This window comes from Balaenoptera musculus, chromosome 2, assembly GCF_009873245.2.
Source record: "Balaenoptera musculus isolate JJ_BM4_2016_0621 chromosome 2, mBalMus1.pri.v3, whole genome shotgun sequence".
Lineage (NCBI taxonomy): Eukaryota > Metazoa > Chordata > Mammalia > Artiodactyla > Balaenopteridae > Balaenoptera > Balaenoptera musculus.
In genome coordinates, this window is record NC_045786.1 from 168,675,962 (window position 1) to 168,679,796 (window position 3,835).

A 3,835-nucleotide genomic window follows, 5' to 3' on the forward strand; every position below is an offset into this window, starting at 1 on the left:
CAATGGAGGAAGAATAGCCTTTTCAACAAACGGTGCTGGAGCAGTTGGGCATCCAAAGGCAAAAACAAAAACAAAAACAAAAAAGAGCTCTTGACCTAAGTTTCATGCCTTATAAAAATTAAATTAAAGTGGATAAGGGATTTACATGTATAATCATAAAAGCTTTAGAAAAAAAAGAGAAAAAAATCTGCATATGTAGGGCCAGGCAAAGAGTTCATAGACTTAAGATCAAAAATGAAATTTGTAAAAGAAAAAATTGATAAGTAGGACTTCATCAAAATAAAAAAAAAAAACTTTTCTGCCTAAGACATTGCTAATTGAATGAAAAGACAGGTTACAGAGTGAGAGAAAATATTTGCAAATCTGATAAAGGACTATTGTCTGGAATATATAAAGAACTCTCAAAACTCAACAATAAATAAACAATACAATTAGACAACAGTCAAAGACATAAAGAACATTTCACCAAGGAAGATATACATACAACAAATAAGCACATCAAAAGATGTCAGCATCGTTAGCCACTAGGGAAATACAAATTAAAACCACAATGAAATATCACTACACAGTTATCAGAGTGGCTTAAACAAAAGATAGTGTGTATCTGTTAATCCCAAACTCCTAATTTACCACCCCCCCTTATAGATAACAACAAGGTCCTACTGTATAGCACAGGGAACTATATTCAATATTTTTAATAACCTATAATGTAGAAGAATCTGAAAAAGAAAAAAAAATATGAATCACTTCGCTGTACACCTGAAACTAAAATAACATCGTAAATCAACAATACTTCAATAGAAAAATAAAAATAAAATAAAATGCAAAAATAAAAATAAAGATAGTGACAACACTAAATGGTGATGAGGAGGTAGAGAAACTGGATCACTCATGTGTTGCTGATGTGAATGTAAAATGGTACAGCCACTCTGGAAAACAGTTTGGCAGTTTTCTTAAAAACTAAACATGCAACTACCATATGACCCAGCAATTGCATGCCTGGGTAATTTATCCTAGAGAAAAGAAGACTTATGTTCACATAAAAATCTGTACACAAATGTCGATAGCAGTTTTATTCATAATATCTAAAAACTGGAAACTACCCAGATGTCCTGCAATGAGTGAAGGGTTAAACTGTAGTATGTAATACTACATAATACTACTCAGTGATAAAAAAAGAACTAACTTTTGAACACACAACAACCTGGATGCAACTCTAAAGAATTATGCTGAGTGAAAAAAGTGAATCCCAAAAGGTTAAGTACTGTATGATCCTATTTATATAACATTCTTGAAATGAGAAAATTATAGAAAGGGAGAACAGATTAGTGGTTGCAAGGGGCTAAGGAGTGGTGAGGACAGGAAGGGGGTAGGTGTGGCTATAAAAGTTGAATGCGAGGAATCCTTGTGAATTTTCTGTACCTTGACTGAACCAGCGTCAATATCTGGGTTGTGATATTGGACTATAGTTCTGCAAGATGTTAACTTTGGGTGAAACTGGGTAAAGGGTACATGGGATCTATTTTAGTTGTCTCTTACTACTGTATGTAAACCTACAATTATCTTAAAATGAAAAGCTGTTTAAACAAAAAAGCAAACAACTTCCACCTATTTTCTATTTACAAGGGACATATTAATAAATAAAGATAATGATACAGAAATGTTGAGAGTAAAAAGATTAAAAAAAAAAAAACAGTAAAAGCCCAATGCAAAGGAGAGATGGAACAGCAATATGAATAGCAGAAAAAATAGACTTAGAGACAAAAAAGTATTAGGGAAAATAATTTTGTTAGATAGTGTTTAAAACAACAACGATTCTCTAGGAACATAGAACAATCCTGAACCTGTATGTACCTAACAACATGTTTTCAAACTACATAAAGGAAAAATGGGCAGAACTATAATAATAATAGAAAATTTCAATTATAGTGGGAAATTTTAACATCTCTCAGAAACTGATAACTCAGGAAGACAAAAAGTTATTAAGGAAAATTCCAACAGTAAAAATAAGCTTGATCCAATGACTTATATGAAAAGGAAGAGTGAGAGTGACGGAAAATGTAGAAATATAAATAACCTTGTTAAGAGTATATATAGCACAGCATTTTTTAGGGGGGGATCTGGGGATCTGATTGTTTCTCAAACTTTGCAATGATTTTTTTCCCCAGCTTCATTGAGATGTAATTGACTTATAACATTACGTAAGTTTAAGGTATACAATGTGATGATTTGATACATGTATATATTGCAAAATGTGTATCACAATAAGGTTAGTTAACACATCCTTGTTATGGTGAGAATTTTAAAGCTCTACTATCCTAGCAACTTTCAAGTGTACAATAGAGTATTGTTAACTATAGTTACCATGCTGTACTTTAGATCCCCAGAACTTACTCATCTTATAACTGAAAGTTTGTACCCTTTGACCAATATATCCCCATTTACCTTAACCCTCAGCCACTGGCAACCACCATTCTTTCTGTTTCTATGAGTTTGATGTTTTCAGATTCCCATATAAGCGAGATCATGCAGTATTTGCCTTTCTCTATCTAATGTATGTATATACCACATTTTCTTTATCTATATTCATCAATCAATGGCTTAGCAATTGTGAATAACGCTGCAGTGAACATGAGAGTGCAGATATTTCTTTGAGATAAATAGTGATTTCATTTACTTTGAATACATACTTAGAAGTGGAATTGCTGGATCATATGGTGGTTCTATTTTTATTTTTTTGAGGAATCTCTATGCTGTTTTTCATAGTGGCTGCACAAATTTACATTCCCAGCAACAGTGCACAAGGGTTCCCTTTTCTCCACATTCTCACCAGCATTTATGTCTTGTCTTTCAATAATAGCCATTCTAGCAGCTGTCAGGTGGTATCTCGTGATTTTGGTTTGCATTCCCTTGATAACTGGTGATGTTGTGCACCTTCTCTCTCTCTTTTTCTTTTTTTTCATAGAACACAGCATTTATTACACAAGGGGGAGAGTGGTTCACTCGGTCCAGCGGTGGCCGCAGTGTGGGGCCGTGCACACGTAATACAAGCGCATGGCATCCTCGGCCCGGGCACTGTGTGACTGGAAGAACACCGCCTCCTTGTGGCCGCACTTTTGGCAAGGGTGGTCTTCGGTCCGCGGCAACGTGGGGTCCTGGGACACGTCAGCGATGATCTGGGTCAGTTCGTCCACTTCGTGCGTGATTTTGTTGACGTAGATGCAGCTGTTGTCGGCTTCCTGCTGGTAATCACAATTCCGGCACGCGTACAGCAGAATGCGGTTCTCCTTGTCCTCCTTGGGGTAAAGCATGTTGTTACTGTGCGGAGGGGGAGGTCAGAGGTCAGTACTGGGGCCACTACTTGCTCCCCTTCCACAGTGCTGGCCGGGTCTCACCCTTCCTGACAGAATCGAATACCCACGAAGCCCGGCTCGTAGGTCCCATCGGGTTCCATGGCGACTCACTGCCCGCCTAGCCTTCAGCGCTTGCTCCGCCGCGCGACAGGTAGGTCATTTGTATATCTTCTTTGGAGAAGTGTCTGTTCAAGTCCTCTGCCCATTTTTTAATCAGATGACGATGGTGATGGTGACGGTGATGATGATGGTGACGATTTCTGCTGTTGAGTTGTATGAGTTCCTTAAATATTTTGGATATTAACCGCTTATCAGACATATGTTTTGTAAATATCTTCTTTCATTTGTAGGTTGCAGCACAATGTTTCGATCTGCAGATGAGAAAGTAAAAGTTCAACCGCACCTGCTTGCTTAATTGTTAATGTCCCTGTGAATTACTGAATCTATCCAAGGCACTGAGCTGCCACTGGTCTATTTCAGAG

At 37.1% G+C, this 3,835-nt stretch overlaps 1 protein-coding gene across 1 annotated transcript; it reads right to left on the reverse strand.

Annotated features, from left to right (window-relative positions):
* Nucleotides 1–2,960: 2,960 nt before the first annotated feature.
* LOC118890601 (DNA-directed RNA polymerase II subunit RPB9-like) lies at nt 2,961–3,506 on the reverse strand. Its single transcript, XM_036843655.1, has 2 exons — nt 3,396–3,506; nt 2,961–3,318 (listed from the first exon to the last, which is right to left on the reverse strand). Exons 1-2 carry the CDS (start codon nt 3,452–3,454, stop codon nt 3,000–3,002), a joined length of 378 nt encoding a protein of 125 aa, XP_036699550.1. The 5' UTR covers nt 3,455–3,506; the 3' UTR covers nt 2,961–2,999.
* Nucleotides 3,507–3,835: the final 329 nt, after the last annotated feature.